The sequence below is a fragment of the Micrasema longulum genome, unplaced genomic scaffold (assembly GCF_059751315.1).
Source record: "Micrasema longulum isolate JH-2025_06_02 unplaced genomic scaffold, ASM5975131v1 h1tg001765l, whole genome shotgun sequence".
In the NCBI taxonomy this organism is placed as follows: Eukaryota; Metazoa; Arthropoda; class Insecta; order Trichoptera; family Brachycentridae; genus Micrasema; species Micrasema longulum.
In genome coordinates, this window is record NW_028278940.1 from 67,011 (window position 1) to 93,981 (window position 26,971).

Consider the following 26,971-nt stretch of genomic DNA (forward strand, 5'->3'; position numbering starts at 1 on the left):
AACTATTCTCTGGGACACCCGTCACAACAGATCTTCACAGGTCGCTGTGACGTCAGGAACTTGCATGGCACTGACCCCCACCACTAAGAATAAGAATAATAATACCTATATATTATGTCTTTGGTATGGTACTATTTTTAATTTTCAACTAATCATCTTCATAATAATTAACCTGTCATATTTTGTATTTTTGCAATTTAGAATTTAAGTTTAGCAAACTTTGTGTGTATACTATTAATCATTGTAGTTATCTCAATATCACGCTTTATGCATCATGGCAATGGTAAAAAAAAAAAAAAATCAAATGAATACTTTTTTTTTATATTGGTCAGTATTATTGATTTTAATTATGTCTTCTTCCCTTAAAACACTAGACTTGAGAAAAAAGAATAGCATAATTTTTTTTCAAACTGATAAATATTTTATTCGCCGCAATGTCATGTGACTAAAAATGGTCATCATCATCATTCCCTTTCCATAATGGTGCATACCGTACTGCATTGGTACACCAATCGCAGAGTATCTTGATCATTTTTGTTTCATGAGGGTAAGATGATCATTCTTCGCTTCAGGTCACCAGTCCACGGACTATGAAATATTCTAGTGTGAAAACACCCTTTTGAATAAACATTTCACACCAAAATTACACCATTACACCACGAGACCAACTAAATATTTTTCTTATAATTCTTAGTTAACCCCTTAACGGTCTTTGGCAATACAGTTTACTACTTGCCATAAGGATCATCTTTCATACAAAAAGTCAAAAAAAAAAAATTTATTGCATATTCTTTATTTTACAGTCGCTAAAATATGGACTTTCCACTTTTTGTATTTCACGGCAGTCGGTTCATAAAACTCTATGAAGAAAATGAAGTTCATAAATGAACGTTTACAAGTGGTAATTAATGTTACACCAATATGTTTTTGACAGCTTGCGCTTTAGACTGTGTTTTTGTGCATTTTATTTGTTAATTGGAGACAAAAAATTAAAGTAATTAAATCTTCTTAACACTATTATTTATCTTTATAATATATAATGCTTATTTTAATACTTTTTTTATTGATAAAAAAATGTCTCCTTAGCGTCTAGTTAAACTATTAAATCACTTTTAAATCAATAAAGCAAGCCACTACTCTCTAAATAATCCCATATATAACTGTGTTTCCGTGAAAATATCTCATACGTTATAAGTATTGCATTTAATTGCTTAATTATATTTTAGTAGCGAAGATGTTATTTATGAAAGAATTCCAGCGGAGAAAAATTGAGAGTGTTTCGTAATAATTTATTTTATTTTATTTTTATTTTATTTGGGATTTATACAGCTATTACATAAACAAAATAAGTAGAAAAATCTTAACAATGCTAAAGCCAATTAAAAAAATCCACTGTAAATATAATGACACATAATATATAAGAAAAGAAGTTTAGTAATTGTATTTGTGTGACGTTTGTATTCATGTGTATGTGAATATGTGTATGCGTGAATGAATTGAGGGAGAGGATACATGTGCGTGTGGGAATGAATGAGGGAGAGGGTGCGTGTGTGTGATTGCGTAAGTATAAAAAAATAAATGTTTAAAACTTGTAATTGTATTAAAAACGGTACACTAAAGAGCTCAGTAAAAAGTTAGAAACCTTTTTGTTAAAATTCAAATCGAGAAATGATATAAATTGTAAATTTTTTTTTAAAAGTGTGTTAAATTTCAAAACTGTATTCTGAAAAAAAAAAGCATTTTATTTTAAAATTTAACTGATACACATCGAATGAATAATGTGCGACGAGTCCTATACAATACGATAGGTAACCACAAAATGCAGTAAATACGAAATAATGACAACAATAAAATAAGGTTTGACAATACGCGAACGTTGATTCAAAACGAACACACAAATGCATATTATATGCACCTACATAATATATAAATAAGAATAACATATAAGTTTGATAGAAATGATTCGGATTATAAAAATCAGGTGTCACAAACAGTTGGCCCGCAGTACGGGGATACATAATTATATTAAAAGACCTTCTCACTATAAAACTTATATTTGTTCAGGGATAGAGAGCAACGGAGAGGAGGATGCGGACAAAGACAATTTATTACCCATGGCAGTTTTGATAAATTTAATATTTTTGGTAAATATATCTATGTCGTTAAATTCCTCCTCGGACTTTAGTATAAAAAGTAATCTAGAATATTGAATGAAAACAATGAATGAAAAAAATAAAACTTTCTTTAGGCAAAAACATTAAGTTACGTACCATTAATCAAAACATTATTTTTTTATGAAAATGAATTAATTATTTTGTGAAGTAAAAGAGCTGAAACCTTTATCGCGTGGATGATATTCATCCGGCTGAATCAATTCACCTACTAGGCAATACCTGAAATCAATTATCCAATCTAATTTTTATACTTCTTTTACCAGTTAATTCAACATTGTTTTACATTCAAATGTTTGAAGACTGGCTGGATTTTCTCGCTTGGGAGTTATTTAGATCTAAATTTCTTGCAAAAGAAAGGTAAAATATTTTAAAAAAGGATTTAGTAGTAATTTGGTATTAATATTAATAAATAACCAAATAAACAATATTTCTTTTAGTCCACTCCTGTCTTTTTTTAAATGTATCCATCTCTCATTACCATTCTTTCAAGAAAAAAAGACTTGATTTATTAGTTAAGTAAACCATGAGAAAGAAGCTTGTTTAGCTTTGAAACCGGTAGGTGGAAAAAATAAAAAACAGGTTTTTAAAACAAAGTCGTTTTCTTTATTTTATTAGTTTTATTGTTTTATTTTTTTCCATTAATCGCTTTTGCCATATCTATAAAATTTGATTTGTTTGCGCTAAGACATTTAGAATATTTACGAGTCATTGGGTGAAGAGAAAACATGTGATGAATATATTAAAAATGGAAATAACTATTTTGCACTGAATTGTTTCAACTAACTGTGGGAGAATATAATATTAGTCATCCTTATAAGACACCTGTCAGTTGGCAATGAACTAGATACTAGTATATGTCCTTGCATGGTAACACATCGCATGACACGAGCTCTCCCCCGCAGGGAGACTCCCGCAAGGTAAAGAAGGGTTGCAATACCAGCAATTACGAATGCAATACAACCCTTACCTTTCCCGTGCACTCTAATATTGATTCAGACGTTTGTATTAGTCAGATTGTCTGAATTATCCAATTACAAAATTGTTAGTTATAAGCAATGAAAAATTATATAAAACCTGTTTATTAAGTGAAAGCTTTTTTTTCTCTTGATCCAGTTTTTCATTTGTTCGCTTATTCATACAAAGCCTTTTTACTGATTTTTTTTGTGCTTCAGTTTGTCTTCACGGGTCTAGCATTCCTTCATTGATTTTTTTTCCCATATGATATTTCTTGGGAATCCAGTAGCTCAACCACAAATAACTATCGACGCGCTTAAAAACATGCTAAGCATTTGAGCGATCACAATGAACAATAACTAACGTGCTTAAGTGATCGCAGTCATAAGTCAACGTGTGTGTAATCTCTAAGTCAACGCTGGTGTCGGTTTGTTTTTTGTTTTCCTCGTAAATAAATTCAGTTCACTGGCGAAAAATCGGCGTTTACTCTAAAAAATAATACAATTTATTGCATTTGCAAAATAGTAAGGAGTATCTAATACAAAAAAGTGAAAATTAAACTACAATTACTATGGCGACTGCTTTTCTTGACATTTGGCTTTCCAACCACCGGCTTAATGCAATAAATAGCATAATAAATAATAAATAAACAAATAAAAATAGCACTTTAGGAATATTTTCTATGTATTCACCGGTGAAATTCAAATACGTGATTGCGCAGCAGGATTATAAGTCACGAAATGTAAATATTTTGACATTTAATATTAGGTGTTCACAGATGTTCCATTGTAATCGTAAATACGATAAACAACCATGGTGAGAAATTGTTATCACGTCGCTTATTAGCACGTCGATAGTTATTTGTGATTGGGCTACAGATGCCTCCGAGGCTTTAGTAGTTTTTTCCCTCACTGCGAAGTATAGGACGCTGTGGCTCGAGATTTTAAAACCTAAATACTAAAACGTTTTACTAACTGAGATAGATATGTTCTAATCATCAGAAATTGTAGTCATGTAGGTACGTAGAATAACTCATATATCACTATTTATATTATGAAATATTTAAAGAAAACGTACTACTGGAGATTAATGCTCATGTTAAATTTCTAACATGATGGATGAAACTCGTGTAACGTGCGCCGTAAATCATCTTTTGGTTCTGCCACTATATTTGCATCAGTGTAGCATGTGATGTTAACGACCTTATCTTCCTAAGTCCTAGATTTACCGTTTCCTCCATTCTTGGAAGTGTTTTTATTTATTTATCGTAAGAAAAGGTTATTGGTTGAAATGATGTGATATATTTAGTTATAAAGATGTTAATATTATTTATGCTCCGAATTGAGTTTTAATAACTCCTGAGAATGATATTAATTTGTATTATACTTTATAATAAAGGATTTATAAAAAAAAAATATCCGTTTATTATAATCCTCTTGTGGCGTAACCTGGTGGCAAGAATAAGAATTATTTTAAGGATTAACTATCAAGCAATTATTTAGTGTATGTATCAATACTAAAAGTTATAAAATTCAAACAATAGATGTCAATGTTTACTTTGTTTTTCAATACTAGTACTTAACCTGCCTTTTTGATTAAGGTACTTTATACAGTAAAACCCTTGTTTTACGTTTTTCAAGGTAGCAGCGAAAAAGTGTTAAACTGAGGAAAACGCTAAAGCGAGGAAATGAAAAACTGCAGAAAAATTTTAAAAACGGTCTTAATTCGGGAGTATTCATATTTACCTATGATTTCACTGAAAAAAAAATTTTTTTAATCAATACCATAATTTTTTTTATTGAATTTAAAAAAAAATGTTTAAATAAATTTATATGGGTACTTAACCTTAAAAACACAAAAATAAAAATTTGAATTAGCATAAAGTGCATACAATGATCTTTTTCCCTAAATATTGGGAAATTTTATATATATGGTATCACTTTTTTTAGTATGACACCACATAATTACAACTGTCATTTACATCGCGGCAAAACTGTTCACACTTTTATGATAACTGTTTTAACAATCTTCTTTCCAAATTATGTTTATAACTTCAAATAATATTTCCATACCAAATTTTTTAACTTTCTGCATCGCAATTTATTGATGACTTTATTCTTCATGCGTCAACCGCATGCCACAATTTAGTAAAATGTCAAAATTAGACATTTGAACAAAATGGTCAATTACACTGAACCTACTTTGAATTCAGTTTGAGACAACAATTTACACATTTTTTTATTTACCTTGATTTTATTCACCATTTTGGGTAAACGCGGTGGCGCACGGCTCGCCGTCTTTTGACACATTGAATGAGTTTCGTAAAATTTTCAACGTAAAACCAAAACGTAAAAAAATATCATTTGGGGGGATATTTAAATGAGAATGTATAAAAAAATGGGACCTTAACATTTCGGCGTAAAAAGCGGGAAAACGTAAAATTGAGGAACATAAAAACGAGGTTTTACCGTATTACAATATAATACTAAAAATATTATTTATCTCTTATTTTAGAAATCAAATTATATAGTTAACAACGGCAAAATTTTACTAAAATACATACGTATAAGTGAACACATTTGTTATAGATCTAATTAGAAGATCAATGGTTTTGTATATAATATAAATCGTATTAAAATCTTAATTTATGACTTGTTACTGATTTGTCCAAGTAATAAATTTGAAAGGTGCATAGGGCACTGCATTAGTACACCAATCGCAGCGCATCTTGATCATTTTTATTACACGAATGTAAGATGATCAGTCTTACGCTTCAGGTACCAGTCCAGGTGCTATGAAATATTCTGACGTGTAAACAGCCTTTTAAATAAATATTTCAAATTAACCATGCCGAGAATCGAACCCAAGACCTCTTGCATGGTAGACAAACGCGCTGACCATTACTCCACGAGGCCGACAAAAACAGTCGACATGCGAAAATTGCTGCAACGAGCCCATTTTTGTCAGTTCAAGAAAGGATTAAAAAAATAAAATAATTCAAGTAGATTTTTTGCTAATTTTTCTATGATTGTATCTAAGAATATAGTTTACTTCAATTGAAAACCTGTAATATTTTATTAAATATATAAACACATTATTATATATTATTTAAATTCATTATTTGAGTCCGTTTATATTCTATATTATGATGTCATCATCATCATTCCCTTTCCGCACCTAATGGTGCTTAGGGCATTGCATTGGTGCACCAATCGCAGTGTATCTTGGTCATTTTCGTTTCATGAAGGTAAGATTATCAGTCTTACGCTTCAGGTATCAGTTCAGGGACTATGAAATATTCTGGTGTAAAAACACATTTTTAAATCAATATTTCATGCTGGGAAACGAACCCGAGACCCCTTGGATGGTAGGCAAATGCGCTGACCACTACATCACAGACCGAGGCGTAAATTACAGTTTTGCTATACTAAAGAATAAAAAAATAAAATAAAAAATACTGAAAATATCACATACTACGAATACCGATAAAAATATATGAAATAGATTTAGAATAAGTCATTGTATTTTCAAAATTAATATGGATATTGTGGAGAAATGTTTTCATGCATAAATGTAAAAAAGAAATTCAATAAAAATACGTCCGTAGAAAAACGCGACGTGTTTGGTCTTGGTTGGTGTGACGTCAAGATTCGTGATATTTTTCTACACGAATTTCAATAGCAAGGAAAAAATAACCATGAATCGTTATGTAGAAGGGGCGTGGCCAACGAAATGACCGTTTTTGCAGAAATTCAAAATAACAAATTTAAAATTATTTTTTATGCTACTAATAATTGGCAAAAAAAAATTTTTTTTCACCGGACAGTATTTCATAGACCTTTATTACTTAAAGATGTTTTTTTAAAAAACGTAACATTTCCCTATTACAGGAAGTCCTGTACAGAATTTCATACCAATTCAAATTCCCGTTTATTTTTAATCATAAAGTATGTATATTAAATGAATACAATCGGAAGTTTGATATCAATGATTGTATTTAGTTAAAATTAGATTTGTACATATACATGATTATTTTTATTTTTTATTTTTTTTTATTTAAATCTTAAAGTAGGGCATACATATCATACATATTGTTATGTGTGTTCTAATAATAACATTGCAAATATATTTAAATTATAAATTGTTTATCACATATGTCTTGACCATTATTTTAAATTTTGATATGTTTTTTTCTTCATAAATATTTTTTTCCATTTCGTAATACTTTTTAATTGCTTTAAATAAAATTGAATTTTGTGACTTTGCCTTTTTCCTAAATGGAAGTCTAATTTTGTTCTTTTCTCTAGTATTGTGATCGTGTTCATGCTGGTTCCGATCATTTTTTTTCCAAAATTCTGTTTTTTTATTGGAGTTTATAATATTATGAACAAATATCATTGTATTGTAAAATATTCTTTGTTTATATGTTAATAATTTCATTTCATTTACCATCGACTTTACCCTCGTATATCTGTTTTTTTTCAAAATGATTCTTAAGGCTTTATTTTGTGTTTCGAAATACATAGATTGTGAGGATATGCGGTGACAGCGAATTGTGATAAATAGGTATTTGAACATTGTTTTTCTGTCACTATCTTGAAGATGCCTCCCCGATGCTATGCGAAAAAGACAACCGTATTTCGGACCTTTTATGCTTAACTAAAATATACAAAATCGACGTTTCGTTGTCCCATTTTCCGCACCTCAAAATTGAACAGATTTTTTTCTTTTTTATAAACACAATATCACGGTATCACATTTGTATAGCGTGCTTCCGAAGACTGCTAATGAAACTACGTTTTTGTGGGATTTTAGATAGTTCTAGTCCCCATAATTAACTATTTATCAATAAAGCAAAACTATTGAGACACGCCGATGGTAACTATTTATAGTGCCATAATCCAGGGTGAAAATGAGTTTGTATGAAGAAAAGTCAGACCCCGTTTTGTCTCAAGATAAATCTTAATGCTTTTACGTAACCAAAGAAACAGATTCCGTTTTCTTAAATGGTATAACTTTTCGTTGATAAGAAGGAACCTAAGTACTTGTTTATGATTGATTTTCAAAACAAAAAAATAACTCATTTTTACATATAGAATTCCGATTGCAAATGTAAAATTCTGCTCTTCTCACCAACAGGGGTGCATTGTTTTAGCAATGCGATTTTCAAAAATGTATTAAATGTCAGGTAATATTATTTTAGTATTACCAAAAATCCAGTAAAAATGAAAAAAATGGGTAGAAATTATATCTGATTGGTATCCATAAAAAACGAAAGTTGTTTGTAACTATTTAAAAACAAACTTTTATTATACTCAAAAAAATAACATCCTTCCATTTTTTTTGTATATGCATTCTCGGCGAATGCAGCCCTGGTGAACGATGAAAAAAACATTTACGCTCCTAACTTTTTTCTGCTCAATAAATTGACTATATTAAGAGTTAAACATATGCTCACGGCAAAGATCTGCTTTTCGCTAAAAAACCGCACGTAATTCGGTCCAGTAGTTATTCAGCCCATCGAGGACACATATACGAACGTTGCCTTTTATATATATAGATAGAATATAGAACCACTTGGTTCAATATCGATTTTGTTATTAAATTTCGCTGATTTCTGCTATAGAAACATATAATGTAGAACAAAACTAGTATAAGTGTGTAGTAGGTTTGTATTATGTACGTATGGTATTGGCAATAGCTAATATAAATTAAAAGTTATTAAAACTTGTTTTCTGCAATAAATTATTGTTAGCTGCATAAAAACAGTTTTCCCAGATAATGTTATCTGAAAATAAATATTTGAAGCATTAATTTAATCATGAAAAGATAATGTTTACTCTTATTTTTAAACAACTTGAAATAAATAAAAAAGTGATCTAAAAAACGTATAACATGTTCGATGTATTTTTTTTATACTAGAACCGTGGTAAATATTATTACAACATTGATAATACAATATATCGAGCCATAATCGGCAGAACAACGCAAGCGACAAAAAAGTGAATTGTGCAGAAGGTTTTTTAAAATTTTTGTTCCGTATATACATTTTTTAATAATTCGGTAAATGGGATTTATAATGGTTGTTGTTTACTGCCATACTGAAATGACAGCTAAATTGTTTAAAAATAACACTGGGAAACATACAAGACGACGACATAATATTAGCCAAAAATGCTGACATACACAAATATAACACCAGACAACAACAACACTATCACATTGAAAAAGCAAAGACAAACACAAGACAGTCAAAAATACTACATAGTGGACTTAAACACTACAACGACTTACCTTACTACTTGAAAACTTTTACTGGAGACAAATTTAAAATCAATCTGAAAAAGCACATGATGACTGAACTAACTAGACTAGACGAGACATAAAATGACAAGACAATATAAAATTTCTAATGTCACCCTGACGGGTTTTTTAAAATTGTAATTTTTTTTTTAAATACCTTCCGCTTTTAATGGGCCTGCCGCACACTCGACAAGTGACATGGGAAGTAGCGAGGAAAGGAGGCAGAGACGTAGTGTGGCAACATTACTCGTCATGCCGCACGTCATGCTCCTCGTCGTGCCCACCGCTCCCTATTTTGTTGGTTTTTGAGCGCGAGTCAAAGGACCGGCAATATAAGCGCGAGTGGTTGGCCACATAATCGCGTGGTCGCAATACGCATGTGGTTACGCATCGAGCGCTCACACAAGACACGCGTCATTTTTGAATGATGTATTTCTTTTTTTTTCTTTTTTAATTTTCTTTGATAACCCTACCCTAATGGGTTACATACATTTAACTAAATATTTTTCTTTTAAAATTCTCATTCTACTGTTGATAATAATATTTTTAACATCTTTTGTAAAGGTTGTCTGAATCTTTTGTTTAGTTTTGTCTGGTAGTTTATTGTATAATTTCAGTCCATGGTTTATTAGTCTCGATTGTCCTTTTCTCGTTTTAGAAGGTTGTATATGATATTTTTCTGATATTCTCGTATTGTGTTCATGTTTACTACAGTTTTTTTCAAGTTTTAATTCTTCGTCTACAATTACATCAGTGGCTAATTTATGAATAAATTGTAAGAATTCTAGTTTTAAGAGTTCAGTTACATTTAATTGTTTAGTTTGTTTAAAAAGTTCTTTAGTTGCTGTTAGATAATGTAGGTCAGATACTAACTTTAATAAAAAAAATTGCTGTCTTTGTAGTCTGTTTATGTCATTTTGATTTCCTGTTCCCCATTGTAGTTGCATATAACATATTCTAGTTTTTACATAGGCTTCGTACATTTTTTTTCCGTTTTTGGAACAAAGTTTTTGATTTTAAAAAAAAGACTCGATAATGTCGCCACTTTGCTAATTAAATTGTTGATATGAATTGTCCGTGTCAATTGTCTGTCGTTTATTGTTAGTCCTAAGTATTTATCATGTTCAGTTTCAGTTAGTCCTTCATTATTTATGTAAGCATCTACTTTATGACATTTTTTTCTAGATTTTTTTCTTCTTTCTTTCATTTTTAGGTTCTTTGTATAACATTGATATAATTAGCTATACTAAAAATGCATAGCGCGCACTCTGTCACAGTTTCATCGTCTATGGTATAGAAAAACAAATGACAAGTGCGATTAATTGCGCGAGTAGAGCAGTGTGTGGGTGGAAATGGCAACATCGGGCGAGAGGGTGGCAGCGCGAGGAGCATGAGCATGAGCAGCGCAATGAGCATAGTGTGGCGGGGGCTATACAAGATAGTGGCGGTAACGCTGTTTTGCCTATAATTTCAGACAGTCAGTGGTGCGAGCTAGCGTAACCGCCCACATTGTCGTCGGTTACGTTGTTTCGCTTAGCTTAAAAATAATATGTCAACAAGTTAAAACGCTAAAAGCCACTTTTTTTTTTACTAGTGGAAAGATGCGGAGTAATATATACAAAACTATAATTATGGTTTATTTGTAAATATTGTATTTTTTATTGTTTTAATAGCTGTTATTTTCTTTTAATAAATAAAAATAACTATTTTAATTTGTTGCAACAGAGAGGGAAAACACTTTTGTGAGAGGAATATGGAAGTCTAGGCAATTACAGGGCTTATAACATAACTAAACATAAAACGCGCAATGAAAACATAAACTTACCTTTAAAGGGAAGAGAAGAGAATGATTCAATTTCAGGCAAATTTATGTCTGGCAAAGCGAAAAATAATAACGAGCCATTCCTGTTTTTAAGCGTACTCGGAAAACGTTTGTCACAAATGAAAAACTTTTTTTTAGAATATTGGTTTCGTAAAGTTTCTAACATATTCAAACGTCCAATTCTCCATACCCATTCACGTTACGTAGATAAACTTTTTGCGTAAGATAGCAAAGAATGTCGAGACAAAATGTAATATTTACTTATTTAAATTTATTTCAACAGAGAGAGAAAACATTTTTGTGAAGGGAATATGGAAGTCTAAGCATTTACAGGGCTTATGACCTGTCATTGCCTGGTTTAAGTAGCCACTTTACACACTGTGTAACATTCACCATTCTGCCTATGTTCAAACATCCACATTTCCTCTACTCTTCCATCTGTTGACTTTTGTGGAGTGAAAGAGCTGAAACCTTTATCACATGGGTGAGATTCATCCTGCTGAACCAATTTACCTACTAAGCAACGCCAACGCCTGAAAACATATTTCATTTCACTCTGCCCCAACTTGATTCCCATTTTCTAATAGTGAGTTATTTACAACTCGATGAAAATGGCCCTCAAAATTAAATATTTGGGTAAATCATAAGAACGCAAATATTTCTTGTTATTAAAAAAAATATTTTTTTTAAAGTTCATAATATATAAATAATATAGGTAATTTATTATATTCTTTCAGAAACTAAAACTTTATTTTCATTTTTACTTGTATTCATCGTAATAATTCTCCGTTCTGTGATTGTATGTAATATAATTCACAATGGAATTGTTGTACAACTTGTTATGTCAACATGATTTTCCACTGCAGTAGATCTGTGTGGTGTGAAATAAACTTCCATTGTTTTATTTATACTCTCCCTTCACGATTGTTATTCTTATTCCTAGAGGGGGGGTCAGTGGTATGCGAGCGCCTGACGTCACTGCGACCTGTGAAGATCTATTGTGACGGGTCCGCGTGAACAGTTCTCGCCCTCCAAGCCCAGGTCTATAAAGAGCCCGGCTACTGCGTGGAAGGCGAGAGCTCTCATTTTGCTAAATCTCCCCCTCCAAGCCCAGATCCGTAAAGTATCGGACTATTAGGGAGGGGGCGAGCTCTTTAACATCCTCAGGTTTAACCTGGACGAGACTCCTTGTTGATCGTTACCTTTATTTTCTAATAAAACGTACTCACTCTTAATCTCACTATAAGCGTGCATTTTCATAAAAAAATGTCTCTCGCATTAAATTTAAAAATAACAGTTCAAAATGTTTCTGAAAATTTTCTTACCGTATGAAAAAAACGTGCGGCAAAATAGTCCTGACTGAAAAAAATCCTAGGCGTTAGTACCAAAATATAAACATTGGTTTTTTCCAACAGTTAAAAACGTATACCTTAAAACTCTAAATAAACATTTGTAGCAATAAATTGCCAGCATATTTGAGGTGAACGATTTTGAACGGGATCATACCGTTTTTAGGTAGCTTGTCCCGATGTCCCTTAAATGTCCCGTTTTCAGAAAATGATCAACCCGCCGTATAAATTTTAAAAAAAGACTTATCTTTTATTAGCACGTGTCCTATCAGCACGTTTGTTTTATATTTTGTGTACTATGGTGAAGGTGTACAGTGGGATTTGCATGTTAGTGTAATCAGTGTCCTTACGGAACCGGTAGACATAGAAATGTCCGTAAGTGGTTGTATACAAATATTTATTAATATTTGCGCATATTATTACCTAAAAATTAGTAGATGTCCCCGCTTTGAGGGAAAAAATAAATGCTCACATTAAGAATACTGCTTTTGTAAACTCGATACCAGATGGACGAATTTTATTAGATTTATTAATATTTTTTATCAAAATCAATACCATCAGTTTTTTAATTTAATCGTCAGTACATTTAAAAAGCATTCATTCTAATTACCAGATGCAATATATTACCAAAAATGCAAATCGTATGGGGAATTTTGATATGAAAATAGAATTATAAATCAATCTTTTATTATGAATTGACAAAAAACTGCCAGTTCTATGACTCATTTCCTCTTGCGGTAAAATGCACGTCTCTAGTACGGATGTAAAATTACCGTAAAATACCAGGCTGATTTTACCGCTTTACACTATCTAGTCTCTAGTGACATCACTCATTCTGATATTCTAATCTAAATCCAAATTATTCACCTGTCGTAAATCGAAGTCACGTCATCGGTTTCTTCCTCGGCTAATTTAGCGGTAATTTAACGACGAGCACGTATTAAATATTATTATCTATTAACAATTTATCAATTATCAACATAGTGGCAATAAAGCCGGGACTGTATTGTACGACTCGAGAAATCCTGATATAGCCGCCGCGCCGTGTACTTACGAAATAAGTACGTTTAGGTCGGTTTTGCCTTGACGCGGTTCAATGGAAGCAGTGCTACTGCGTTCGTGCTTGCGCAAGCTTGTTTACACGACTTTAAGCTTTGTCGCTTTTCACGTTTTCCCGCCATTCGGCTGTCATTTGTTTCTTCAGATAAAATAAAAAATCAACATCAAACGCATCCGCGCCAATCCACGGCACTCGAAAAAGTTAACTTTTACACAACATATTAGTAATCGTATTATAAAATTTTTTACGTTTTAGTTTCTAGGATATTGTGGTCTGCGGCTTTTTGTGTTTTACGACGCATAAATGTTTTTTGTACTGATTTAATTACATTGTTGTGTTTGTGGTGAAAATACACTAGTGTTAATTATAATACCCGTTCGAGACTTTTTTTTTTTACTTTGCATATTTTATATTACATATTCAAAATAAATACCTACTCTCCTAAATTAATTTTGTGAATCATGATTCTGAACGAAGTGAATTTAATCAATTCAGGTTTGTCTTTTTTACGGTATTTTTTAGTCACATCTTTATTTGTTTCAATAAAATTAAATAAGTTTATTACAGAGTATAATCTGATATTCATACATTTAAGGCTGTAGTCGGGTAAAACGCACGAAAAATGAGGAAATCATACGATTTTGCCATTTTAAAACTTATGTTTTTAAATTAACCTCGCAATAATAAAAAAAAACATAATTTTATATCTTTAAAAGGTATTTCTATTAGAAAATGTACTTAGTAATAAGTTTTACATAACTAAAATATAATTATTTTTCGACCGGCAGATTACGCCATTTCAAATTTCGACTCAACTTTGGTATCTCTATTCTCATATAAAAACTAAGTATTGAACTAAAATTATTTGTATTGATTTTATGAAAAAAAATTGAACATTAAAATAGCGGCAGCAAAATCTATTTTTTTTGTTTTTGAAAAGAAATACAAGCATTTTAAATCACATAAATTTTTGTGACATTTCCCTTTATTTCTACGTAAAATTATGCCTTCGGTAATACTTAAAAAAGGTTATTGAAAGATTTTAGTTGAAACATTTTTTTATAGAATTGTATTCTTCTTTTTTAAAAAAAAAATTCTGGTCGTAATATGCAATTTCTAACAATATCTTCTTTATATTTTTATTACCTTAATACCGGCCCTTATCGGCACTTTAAATTATTAGCAGAATGATAAATGTTAGGTACATCAGCACAGCACAAACTACGACCTTGATCAGCACAGCACACAATCTATGCCTTGCATGCAATATGCACCAATGTCCCGATCGTGTCGTATTGTAAACTCGAGACAGTATCAGGACCCCGATTACAATGGGAAGTTAACAGAGTTATCTTCGACTGTCTATAAAGAAAAACCGATGTTAGTGTACGAAAATGAGTATATTTGCATGAACATTTAAAGCATCTTCGTCGGTAACCCATAATTGAACATGTTTAGAAGAAAAAAATGAATGCAAATTCTTCTTTTCATACCGAAAACTTAATTTTAATTTTTAGATAAAATTGAAGATAAATGTTAATTTCCCATTGTAATCGGGGCCCTGGACTTTTTTAGTCTTTCTAGATTTAAACAATCACTTAATAGACCCGATCATATTTCGAGGTTGTTATTTTTTGTCCTTGCATTATTTTTTTTTCCCCTTTATTTCAATCAAATGTTCTATTATGATGAAATATACTAAATAATAAAACATTATATATATTTTTCGTAAATAAACTGTATAATTCGTAAAAAAGGTACTTTAAAACCTTATCCAGCTAATAAATGACAGCCCATGAGCCCTGTAAATGCATAGGCTTCCATATTCCCGTTCAAAAAAACCTACTCTGCTGAGTATACATACCATCATCATTCCTTTTCCGCACCGAACGGTGCATAGGGCACTGTATTGGTACACTAATCGCAGCGTATTTAGATCTTTTTTTTATATGACGATAGGGTGATCAGTCTTACGCTTCAGGTACCAGTCCAGGGACTATGAAATATTCTGGTGTGGAAACACCTTTTTAAATAAATATTTCTTACTAACCATGTCGAGAATCGAACCCGAGACCTCTTGTTTGGTAGGCAAACGCGCTGACCATTACACCACGAGTCCGACTATATTATTTATATATATATATTTACAAATGTATTTTATTTCTTTATTACATACATTTTCTACATTAGAAAATATTAAACAATTATTGGTCCGATAAACTATCAACTAATACATAGTTTGTAATTTTTTTATTTATAAAAAGTGTACATGATGTGGTTTTAATGTATTACTTTCTAGTAAATTCCGTGCCGAGGAATACATTTTTTAAGTTTTTTTTTACAAATAACTTTTTTTTTAAATTTGATAAATATTCTATAAAATTTAGTAAATAAAATAACGGTACACATTTTTCATGTTTTTTTTTACAAATATAATTTTTTTAAATATTTATTTGATTTATTTACGGACTTATTCAGTCCATTTAGTTGAAATAAAAACATTCCTTTTTTTATATACAGTACATATAAAATTAAAATACTGTGTTTAAATATGTATTGTGTTTTATTCTAAATTAACAAATTACAACAGGGATGGAGAATATCTTAATTAAGGGAATATGGAAGTCTAGGCATTTACAGGTCTTATGAACTGTCATTGGCTGGTTTAAGCAGCCACTTTACACACTGTGTAACATTCGCCATTTTGCCTATGTTTGAACATCCATATTTCTTCAATTCTTACATCTGTTGATTTTTCTCAAGTTAAAAAGCCGAAACCTTTATCGGTTAAATTTTTCACTTACGCCGCAACTCCTGCCATTTAAAATGAAATTGTGCTTCTTAGACCAGTTGGTTTAATCAAGAATATTTTTTTAGTTTAGTGAAGTATATTCCCATATTCCCTTATTTAAGGTATTCTCCATCCCAGTTGTAATTTGTTAATCTTAATGACTCCCGAGGGGGTAAAATCCAGTCTTTTGCCTGCAAACATTTGGACAAACTCAAATATTGTTATTGTAAAGTTGAAATATAATTTTGTATTGTGTGTGAAATCGTTTATGTTTAATGTAGGTTTATGGCATAACTGTAATAATAACAATGTTTATCTTCTTTAAGAAATACGTTTCACAATCTATTGCAAATATGCTTTATAACTTTTTTATTTACGAAGACATCAACATGGAGTATCCAATGCTTAGAAATTTAAGTTTGAAATAGTACAAGTACACACCTATTAATAATTTGCTTTTTATCGTTTCTATATTTTATTTTTTATTAATCGATAGACGACTTAAAAACATTGAATATTTTTAGGCTCTGGAATGACGCTGGTCGTCCCTGACACGTCGTACTCCAGTTCAGAAGAAGAAGATGACTTTTATGACGCTAATGACGTTCCGTTCAGCTCGTCGAGTACCGCCGGAACTCCCAACACGTGAGTGCTATTTATACATCCATCAGACTTGTTTATTTTGGCGTTATATCCGCTCGGCGCTCTGTACATTGTGAACAGTCGCATGCATCGAAAGATTATTCGATGTCTACCCAAATATTTAATACGATATCCGACAAGCTGCAAAAAGTGACATAAAAGGAATTATAATTTATTTATTCATTTATATATACGCCCAATGCGCACTTTTAAACACATTTTTCAAAGAAGAAATACACAATAGTAGACTTAGTGATAGCGGAAGCGGGAGAGAGGTGTTTATGATTGAATTTGATTCAGTGATCGTTTGAAAGAAGACAACTTGTTATCAAAGAAATCAAGACTGGTATGTTTGTTGGCAGACCTAAGAATTCTGGGCATAGGGGAATGAAAACCATAGTTAGTTCTTAGGTTATCGGTAGGAAAGAGTAAGTTTTGTCTGAGGTTTCTAGTTGAGATATTAAATTTTATTGAGCTCAGTAGTTCAGGCACATCAAAGAGTGAGTTGAGAATTTTAAATAGGACTAGAAGGTCGGATTTATTTCGACGGTCTTGAAGAGACGATATATTTAAGCTAGTTTCAACTCTTTATACGTATATTGGTCTCTGGATAAGCCCAACCTCCAACCTATCTTTCTTAAAAATCGATGTTGAACTGATTCAATATTTTTGATGTGAACATTATAAAATGGAGACTAGATAACAGAGGAATACTCTAGGTGCGGGCGAACTAGGGAACATAAGAGAGTTTTAAGAGTATTGATAATGTTTTAAGTGTGCAATTTTTTTTTCCATGTTTCCATTCATCATAAAATGTATAATATTAGTCAGTATATTGCATTACATTCCAAGGACTTAATTGTTTTTTTTTTGTAACCGAATAAAAAATCAAAACAAGATTGAAAAATGAAATTGAAGTAACTAAAATTCAATCAATAATAAATTGTCAATTAAGTTATCCAGAAGTTATTAAAAGCCATGTTTTGGGATTTTTTTTTTTTTTAATCTTCGTCCACAAATTAGCGCACGAGGTGTACGTATATTTTTTAACTTTAACCGCACCCCGTGGTGCTTAGACAACTCATTCCATGTCCGCTTTTTAGTTGGAGCATATGGTGTCCACGAAGATCCTCCAGTAGCTCAATCACAAATAACTTTTTTTTTATACTTCTAGGAGTTACAAAAAACCTTAGAGTCAACAAACTCATTTTGGGACAGAAAAATATTTGCATAAAGTTACGGTAATAATATAGTAACTAGTCATAATATGTACATAAAACTGAAATAACATAGCAAGTTAAATATATAATACAAAGAAATTAAAACAGAATATATTAGTAAATATTTACTTAAAGTAATAAATATCATAGGTAAAAGAAAAACTTGAAACTAAATTTCACCTTTAATTTAATTTTTTTTTTTTATTTACTATTTGTGAGAATTTTCACTCCGAATAGAAGTTTTAAGTGCTTAAATTCAGAACAGATGGAAAAAATAATAATTTGAGAGTTGGTTGGTCCCAAATACTTTTACGAAAATGGCGATTTATGTATGTATAACAGATCTTAACTGTGTTTTGTAATACGAAAAAATAAAGTAAATATAAACAATACTTGAATTTGTCCAAATGTTCATAAATCAACAGATGGAAGAATTGAAGAAATATGGATGTTCAAACATAGGCAAAATGGTGAATGTTACACAGTGTGTAAAGTGGCCACTTAAACCAGCCAATGACAGATCATAAGCCCTGTAAAAAATGCCTTAACTTCCATATTCCCTTATTTAAGGTATTCTCCATCCCTGTTGTAATTTGTAAATGTAAACACTTTATACTAACAAAAACTAGATCACAGATTTTAAGTCAATGTAATATTTATCTCCAGGACAATAAAGAAGTTCAGTGCTACGGGAAGTTTGATAAAAAAAATTCTTACTACCGGTAAAAATTAGAGCATTAAATTGTATGGTGAAATTTTATAAAAACATACGAATATTTTTTTAAAAATTAACAATTTTTATTTGCACCACAACAGGCCAAGAGACTCAATTCTAGTGGTAAATTACAGTACAGAATACCCAGGCTTGAGAAAAATCATATTTTGATTTTTTGTGTTCTCACTGGGAACTGAACCCGGATTTTCCCGTGCGTGACTCAAGTGTCTTAACCACTACACCACGGAGGAATTTAAACTACGTCACAAATTCTTAAGAATCAACCAATGATAGGGTGTTGTGATAGATCTCCGGTTCCGGGAACCCAACTCGCCAATCAACAGAATTCTCCGACTAGAACTTGTGACATCACAAGTGGAGTAATTTTAAAATTACACTTTAAAAATCATAGCCCCAATAGTACGATACATAAAAATGAAAAAAAAATTTTTTGGCTTAGTTTGACATTATATTACCAATTATTATATATAAAAAAAAAAATTAAAAAAAACTGAACTTCCTCTCTGTTTATTTCTGGGAAATTCCCATGCTACTTTCATTCTGGGAAGAAATTTAATCAAGTTCTTAGATACAACGTAGGTACAACACAAGTTTTATTATATTTTTTATTTAAAACTTCACCGCTTCTCAAGGGGGTTTTACCTCCTTTTAAAAGTATAAATGAGTTTTCAACATCGTTTCTAAAGACAAGTCTCACTGAGTTGAATACACGAATACGGTAGTTTCTCCCGAAACTACATAAATATATATATACATACTGTATTATGTATTTCCAGCGCACAGCGCACGTTTCCGTGACTAACTTGTACATTTCTCCTCCATCTGTTCGAGAAATAACTCGATCGGGTAGAAATAACAGTTGACTTATTTACAGCATTTGTGAAAAAGACATCGTTTATACTGGAAATGTTGTTTGGACTCACGGCTCAAAGGTCCGTGATTCGATTCCCCCTCTACTCCAACTTGATTCTCATTTTCTAATAGTGAGTTATTTACAAATAGTTGAAAATAGCCCTAAAAATGAAATATTTGGGTAAATTATAAAAATGCAAATATTTTTTATTTTTTTTGTAGGTACAATATTGTTTTATTTCACTTTTACGATGTTGTGGAATTATCATTACTTTTATTACTATTATTTTTACAAATGATATAATACATAGTATTTTACAATGTATAAAACATATGAATTACATTCCCAGGAGTTACAAGCACATATAAAGAACAACAATGAAACAAATCAAGTTTAACACCTTTTATAACTAAATACAACACAACAATATATGAGCCAAAAACCTTTTCTTACACAAACAAAATAAATATATAAAAACGCTTTCAAGAATGGAGGAAGTGGTAGATTTAGAACTAAGAGAGATAAGGTCGTTAACATCACATGCTACGCAGACGTGTGTACTTATTTTGATGTATTTATTTAAACACTTTATATACATATACAGTTTACATACATATGCATAAGGCGGGCATATTGCCTTAAGGCAATTTCTTCCTACCCACCCAAGCCGTTCAATTTGAGAAAATCAGTGGTATATTTACATATTGTTGGTTTATTAATAATTTATTTATAAATCAAAATATTGATAAAAATATTTATTTTTTAAGAAGTAAAAATTGACTAAATATCTACACTATACTATGAAGAGAGGAGGGAGTAAAGAGGGAAGGAAAACAAATGCATTACATGTATTCCCGTTTACGGTTACCACTTACTATGAGGTTTTCTGGATTATCGTGTCGTTTGTACTCTTTTCCATATCAAATTCGAGCAGAACTGAAGACAGCACTGGCGATGGTAAATAGAGGGACAGCTTGCCTTCCGTATGTACAGAATGTTACTGATAGAATCGCAAAAATCCTTTACGAACGCGGCATTAAAACCGTTTTCGGCATATCCACAAAAATCAGAGATCTTCTGAAATTAGCTAAAAACCGAGACCATCAAAGCCGACGGTAATTACAAGTTGAATTGTAAAGTGTACAGCAGGCGGACTGCCAGAAAGATTGCAACGAGAGTAAAGGAACATAATGTTGCTACGTTGAGGCTTTGCTTCGGAAAACCGGCTGTAGCCAAACACCGCAAAATTGTAAAAACTGGCCAAAAGTGTGCGTCAGGCAAACTGCCAGAAAAACTGTGACGAGAGTTAAGGAGCGTAATATGGCCACGCGGAAGCTCGGCTTCGGAAAATCGGCTTTAGCCAAACACCACAAAATTTTAAAAACTTACCAAAAGTGTACATCGGGCAGACTGCCAGAAAAATTGCAACGAGAGTAAAGGAGCGTAATATGGCTGTGTGGAGGCTCGGCTTCGGAAAAACAGCTTTAACCAAACACCACACAATTGTAAAACTGGCCAAAAGTGTACATCGGGCGGACTGCCAGAAAAATTGCAACGAGAGTAAAGGAGCGTAATATGGCTTCGTGAAGGCTCGGCTTCTTTAAAAAAATCGGCTTTAGCCAAACCCCACAACCGGGGCATAAGTTTTACTTCGAGCCGGAGACCGAAGCGTCACCACACTCGATTAGCAAAAGTAAGAATGGAATTCTTGTTCTCAAAGATAAAAATGAAAAGCATTCATATCATATTTAAAATAAAAACTTTCTCATCGCAATTCGAAACATTTTTACTTACAAGTAATTTAACACGTTATGGTTAGATAATATCACCTCCATATTAAAGCTATTTAACTTCAGTTCAGTTTTCTTTCATTTTCTAAATGCTGTAGGGTTCGGTTAGTTTTTTTTAACCCAATTTTTCACTGCTGCCCATTCTTGCTACGTTTGTCGTTGCGTCATCGATCACCCTTCTTGCCAATATGAAGAAAAGGGTGGAACTGAATTGTATGAAAGAAAATATTTTTTACGGAAAGATTTATATTTACGACATTTTTCTCTGCGGTATTATATAAAATACATCCACATTCTTATAGTGTAATTGATAAGCACATTAGGCTACCATGCACGAGGTCCTGGGTTTAATATTAGTAAGAAAAAATATGAAATATGAATGTTCACGCACAGGCGTATTTACGCAAACGTTAAAATCGCAAATCAGAAATATTTTTTTTTCTACCGTTTCTCACGACGCGACGACGCGACGTGAAGGAATATTTGGCTATGATAAACAATGGCGTATAATCAAAAAGATACGTCGTTATAAGCGTGAGGTCAAAAGAACCCAACAAAATATAAACACTCGTTCAGCAACACAAATTAACTGTATTGTCCCATTTGTATCAACCGCCTTTGGTAAAAAGCAATATAATGTAATTGCTCCAAAAATATTTAATGATTTATTGCCAAACATAAAAGACTCAAAATGTAAAACAAATTTTAAAATAAAAATAACTGCACATATAAAGAGTGTAGCGATATATTTTTTTGAAAAATATATGTAAATCAAAACACGTAGTACTTTATATAATTGGTACACATATTATTTTTTATGTATTTCATTGCTTTATATTGTTTTTTATTATATATTATTTATGTTTATGTAACATGTATTCTTGGCACATATATATACTTTATATTTGTATAATAACGATTTTTAATTTCTTACATTTGATTAGCTAGGCATCTATAATTAAGTTTAATTTTTCTTTTTTATGTTATTGTTTGTTGTTGTTGTTTCATTAGTATAGGACCACTTATGCTCCAAAGATAAAAATTCTCCATCTTAGAACAGGCTGAGCCATGTTAGATGGAGACTTTCATAAACAGAGAAACTCCGTTTTCATTTTACATTAATTAGTTTTATATAGATTCCCTGTTATTAAGTATGTATACATTTTTTTTGCAATAAATTTATAAAATAAAGTAAATAAAAAATATGTATATGGAAGGCAATAGTTGCCTTTTTGTATCTCTTTCTCAAATAAATATTTGCATATATATATAAATATCTTGATTTGTGAAAAAAAAATTGTTGGGGGCAACGCAATATTTGTTCAAACTAAGATGCATTTACTAAGAAAATAACTCAATAAGATTTCAACTCCAAGATGACTAAGGCTGGAGTTCACTAAAAAAACAACAAAATTTTCAGAGCTATGCAAAGAGACGCCTGTGCTTTGTCCCATTGAACTTTAAAAACAAAATGAGATTTTCATAATTATAAGTATTTTTATGCTAATAATAAGGATTTAGATTATAAAATAAATCAATTTTTAAAAAAACTTTTTTTTTTTTAAATTAGGGTTCGTGAGTTTTGGGCTTTTTCTCGAAAAGGTACTTACGAACAATTAATTAGCGACCACTGCATCACCAGAGTGCTCAGCATGTCATGCCTTGGTTTCGAGGATACTGAAAAGCCCGTTAGTGGCTGCATACACGTTATTTTTAAACGAAAACTCTGCTGACTCTTGCGCCGAGCACATTCTCTCTGGTTTCGATCCTCTAAGATGCATTGGTTTGTAGCAAAGCTCTGAATCTTCTCTGCCACTCCGGTATGTCCTGTGCGGCCCTTTTTAGGTCTACATATGACCTGCAGCTCATGTCTTCGCATAAATTCTAGAGGTATTTCTCTCAATCGAGATGCGGTCTCTCAAGGAAATTCCCAACTTTCACCATATAATAATAATAAGTATTATTATGGATAACTTATATATCGCGCCATTTTCGTATAATATAATACCTCAAGGGCGCTTTACATAGTGATTCTATAGTTTTTTTTTTTATTGAAGCTTTTAAATTTGTAATTTAATTAAAACAATTTATTTTGTTTACACATGCTACTGATTTATTCAAATGATTTAGAGAACAAGTGGGTTTTAAGGTTTTTCCGAAACATCACTTCACTTTTACAGCTTCGCACCTCTACTGGGAGAGCATTCCATGCCATGTGGCCTGCGACCGCAAATGCGCGTTCACTAAATTTAGTGCGCTGTTTGCGTAGAGGTATGATAACTTTTCCTCTCGCCGTAGACGTAGCTGATCTAAGCGCGAGACGCCTGTCAGCTAGTTCATCCGCAATGCATAGTTCCCTTAGATATTCCGGAGGAGAGTTGTGCAGTGATTTATACATAAGCCAACAGAGTTTTTATTCGACCCTCTGTGGAAAACGTAGCCAGTGTAGTTCCCGAAGCAGTGGAGTGATATGACTGAACTTAGAGATTCCGAAAATAAGTCTCGCTGCAGCGTTCAATACAGATTGCAGGCGAGTCATTTTACACGGCTATTACCTTCGCTATAACCTTCGCTTTGTCAAATAAGCACGCTATGATACAATAAATGAATTCATCTGACTCGCCTCCCGATACGTCATTATATAGATATAAAATCTGCTATGTGTATACATTTATATAATTTTTTTTATACACAAATTGTAGAATTTTTCAATCCTAGCCATTTCGTTTGCTTCTGAATAATTTCGAGCACGGCGTTATAAATACGTGAACCTAAAATTTATGTGCATAATCTGGGTAAGGTACTCCAGCTCCCATGCCTTCTCCAGCCAGGCCATTGTTTTTGTTCCACCTCACTATATTATTTACGCTCCTCGCTTCGGTAGCCTTTCCATTAAGACTACAAACGTATTACGTACCTTTTTGACCTTAAACTTGTTTACCGAAGAATCCCCACCGAACATTTTGAATCCTGAATGCATCTACACTATAACTCCGATTTGGCTAACTCTTCTGAAACTAGGAATATAATAGTTTGTTCATAAATACACCTCACCTATTTTGTTTACATCGATCCTACCATAAAATAAGAACCGGATTGTGATTCCGTAGTAATGTCGCGGACTCTCGGACCGGTGTTCGAATTCCGCTGTACCACAACTTCTCACGACGATTGAACGTAGTTATGCGGAAAGCAGCCAGTCCACAATTTCGGAAAAATTAGATATTGATGTTATCGGGTGCAGTAAGGACAATGCTATGTTCTGCTAAAAACAGCCAGACCGCTTTCACATAAAAAAGTGTATTAATCACCTCCGGAAAAAGGTGTCGATCACAAAAACGGCATTTCTCAATTTGCAGAAAACACCCACAAAGCTAGAAAAATCTTAGTGTACTTTAAAAATCTTTTTAACTGGTCGAATACACAATAAGATTCTTGTTTGTAATATGTAAAAAAAAACTTATGTATTCATTGTTTATCGTTTGTTAAAGTCAAAAACATTCAAACTATTGTGTAGATTTTATAATTCACTCTTTTCACAAAATGGCTAATATCTCAGTTTCACTTTTATATGACTGGCTGCTTTCTGTATAACTACGTTCAATTGAAAATGCCTCCAAATTATGAAATGATATATTTGGAAATAAATCAAAGATACAAAAATATTTCTTTGAAAATAAAGTACTATGCAAGATAAAATTTAATTTTCTCACGATACCGTTTTCTAATAATAATAATGATGAACAATATTTTTATAGAAGTTCCTTCTATATTTCCTTCTCTTAAATGTTCTTCATCTCTGTTGTAATACGGTAATGTAAACAGCTTCCCATGGAGTAGAATCCTGTTCTTGTCTACAAAAATTTGGACAAACTCAAAATTTTGTTGATAAATCCACCTGGTCCATAATTGTTATAGAAATTAAAAGTGCTAAAAACGGCCGCGTCGAGCGCCATATGTCCTGCAATATGACGCATGAAAGTAAATGATCTTATGTCAAAAGTACCATGTCAAAGAAAAATAGCCCTTAAGAAATAATGTTTAAAATACTATTTTCCAAATCAAGAATCTTCAAATAATTTGTGTAATATGCAAGTTTAATCTAGGAGAAAAAACCCGCACTGGAGTTAAGACATTCAAAATATATTATACTTATTTGCATAAAAAAATAAACTGGAATAATCGGCTAGTTTCTTGGCTCACCGCAGGCGCTGGGCGCGCTTTATTAATATTAATATTTATATTAGGATAAAGATACAAACGGTGGAAACGATTTAAAATAAAAAGTAATTATTTATTTGTTTTTATGTAAATAAAATTACAGTAAAACATTATTATGTTTAGTCAAATATAATGGTAAGCTGAGCATAATCCCTTCTATAAACGGTTCGCCCCTGCTGTCTCCCTAGATTTTTCGGCGCAGTATTTTAAGAGTTAGGATAAAGTTAAATATAATTCAATAAATGGTTTTTATTGACAACTCTTAATGGAATTCTATTGAAATGATATAATAACTTATAGAAATATATACAACTTATATTATATTATATTATGTATAAGTTATTATATCAATTAAATTTGATTTATTAGCCATTTATTTGTTTTTTTAGAAATAAGTTAATCTTATTTTGTATATTTTTTTAAAGATTGTATATAAATAAGTCTAGTGTAATAGGTATAAATTCTTAACCAACCAAGAGGAATAAGATTATCATTTAGTTAGTTTAGTGGCCCCGTTGGGCGCCACTTAAAGAGTGTATAAAGTTATGCTTATGCATAGTGATATAAATTTCTACCACTGCGCCTAGGCATAACTTATTTACCGGGTTTGTAAGTTAGGCCCGTAAAGTTTTTCTACTCACATGTATTGTGGAAATGTATTTTAATAAATTATTATAATAATAACATTAGCGTTTACTCTATTATATTGGTTTATAAATAGTTTTGTTTCGTCAGGTTTAACGAACAGCGCCTAATAAAATAATGTTCAAAATAATCTCCTTAGCTCTCAGCTTAATGTTTTATTCAGGAAGTAGGTACTTTGTTCGCCGCTGAAAGCTTAGCCTTTTCAGTGCGTATGGAAACCTGAAATCCTGAAACCTAACGTCGACCTAAGCTAAATTAGGTTAACGACCATATACATACGTCTATATGTTTATACACTTTGATTATAAGTGGAATAATAGCTGCAAACGGCCATTCCTCATAAAATACTATGGGAATAGGATTGATAATGCCGTTACGGGGGAATTAAGGTTAGGTTACGCTCTCGTTTGA

General features: G+C 31.7%; 1 protein-coding gene across 2 annotated transcripts in view; it reads left to right on the plus strand.

The window, feature by feature from the left end:
* Positions 1–26,971, plus strand: part of LOC148274064 (oxysterol-binding protein-related protein 9) — a 94,028-nt gene that overhangs the window by 15,559 nt on the left and 51,498 nt on the right. For both annotated transcript variants that reach the window (XM_088237683.1, XM_088237684.1), the window contains one exon: positions 16,978–17,098. In XM_088237683.1, coding sequence (XP_088093809.1) covers positions 16,978–17,098 — 121 coding nt within the window. The remainder of the gene's footprint in view (positions 1–16,977; positions 17,099–26,971) is intronic.